The sequence below is a fragment of the Hipposideros armiger genome, unplaced genomic scaffold (assembly GCF_001890085.2).
Source record: "Hipposideros armiger isolate ML-2016 unplaced genomic scaffold, ASM189008v1 scaffold_1022, whole genome shotgun sequence".
Lineage (NCBI taxonomy): Eukaryota > Metazoa > Chordata > Mammalia > Chiroptera > Hipposideridae > Hipposideros > Hipposideros armiger.
The window spans coordinates 566,046-567,823 of NW_017732372.1; the positions used below are offsets into that span (position 1 = coordinate 566,046).

Genomic DNA, 1,778 nt, shown 5'->3' on the forward strand with positions numbered 1-1,778 from the left:
TTGCACACCCTCTCAAAAAATAGAACACTTTTTAAAAATTATGAAACAATACTAATTAAATACTACACAGTTTCAGTACCTCACTAGTCAACCGTATTAGAAGAGCTGCAGCCTCTGAATATTTGCTTTGGCTTTTTAAGATTTCAGCACTAAGCAATACACATCTTTCAGCCAATACCATATTCCTAAAAAAAGACAAGAAAAATATAATTAGCACTATAGTGATATCTTAATACATCATAATAACCATCTGTTCAATAAAACGTTTCCGATTCTAATTTTTGAGTAAAAAAAAATCCATATCCTTGTTTTTCACTTACTAAAAAGGTTAAAAAAATACGACTTCTAAGAATTCTCCTAACTCATCAAAACTTTTTGTCATCATATAATTTTGCAGTAAGAATACAATGCAAAGTCCTATTTCCTGTATGCAAAAAGCTAGAACCTAACAAATTAACAAATAAAACTTGCTTTGAACAGAAAGCAATATAAACATTTCACTTGTATTTCTTTCCTCTTCTTCATTTCAAAATCTGGTTATGTGTTTTATTTTACTGGCTACTTTTAGGAATATTTAGGCATTTTCTCTTTAGTAGTACCATTGAGAAGTTTCATTAAAAGACAGCATGGGGTTGTCTGATTGATTCCTGAGTAAAATCTTCTTTGTGAGAAGACTATCAGTTGATTTTTCTTTGTGAACTACTACCATTAATAATCTAGAATTGGATTATTCATTCTTAAAAATAATAAAAATAAATGACAACAATTTCTTACTGTGAAATTATAAGATGGAACCCTTTTGTTGAGAAACATCAGCAAAGTTTCTCTCTTTTTTACTTTCTAATCCTTATATCAAAATACCACTTGACCTTAAAATTACAATAAAAAAATACTAACTTGAAAGTAATTCTGAAGAATATTTTTAAATTAAAATTTACTGCTTTCAAAACTTACAAAAAGTACTGTAGGTCTGCCATAAACTTTCTAAATGTCATGGTTTTTCTTAGAGGGTTAGTATTTATGAATATCTAAGAATGTTTTAATGAACATAAAAGACTAACTTGTATTACATATGCTCAGTTCTTAAAGAGTTTTCTTAAATAAACTTTATAAACTCTCTTAAATCTTTTGCTTAAAACTACTTTTCTACATATTTATATTTGACTCCTCACCTATTTCCCTATGTAGTCAGTTATTAAGTCAAAAGCATACTAAGTCCAGGACTTTATTAATTTGTTAATTCAAGCAACATTTTAAAAAATCATGTGTCAGGCAGTGAAAATGCTAAGGACTCAAGAATTTCTATGACACAATCTCCATCTAAAAGCAGAAACTGATATAAAATATAATAAACAGGCTATGATTGATTTTTATTATGATTTGGGGGAGAGAAAGGAGGGAAGGGATGGCTTCATAAAGGAAAAGAAATTTAAGAAAATCTTTTATGGATAAACAAGATCTCATCAGTTAAAAAGGAGGCTGGCATTCTAAGATGAGGGCATTGCAAAATTGTATTTCCTGTATTTTAAGAAAATTTACTTACATTTTAATATTTCTAAGACAGGGAGTTTCTTAAAATTGATATGTATAATTAATGTAGTGTTCCCAGTTATCTCAAAATATCTATTAAACTGATGATAAGTCTTACCAATTATGGTAAATTAGAATAAAGATTACCAGGTAAATGCATGACAGTAAGTGTATATTTAGAAAAAGCATATAGTCTGTTGTGGACTAAACTAGATTGCCAAGGCTTTTTTGGCTATTTGGATCACTAG

At 28.5% G+C, this 1,778-nt stretch overlaps 1 protein-coding gene across 1 annotated transcript in view; it reads right to left on the reverse strand.

The window, feature by feature from the left end:
* Nucleotides 1-1,778, reverse strand: part of TRAPPC8 (trafficking protein particle complex subunit 8) — a 54,752-nt gene that overhangs the window by 42,126 nt on the left and 10,848 nt on the right. Inside the window, exon 3 of the mRNA XM_019631631.1 lies at nucleotides 80-185. Coding sequence (XP_019487176.1) covers nucleotides 80-185 — 106 coding nt within the window. The remainder of the gene's footprint in view (nucleotides 1-79; nucleotides 186-1,778) is intronic.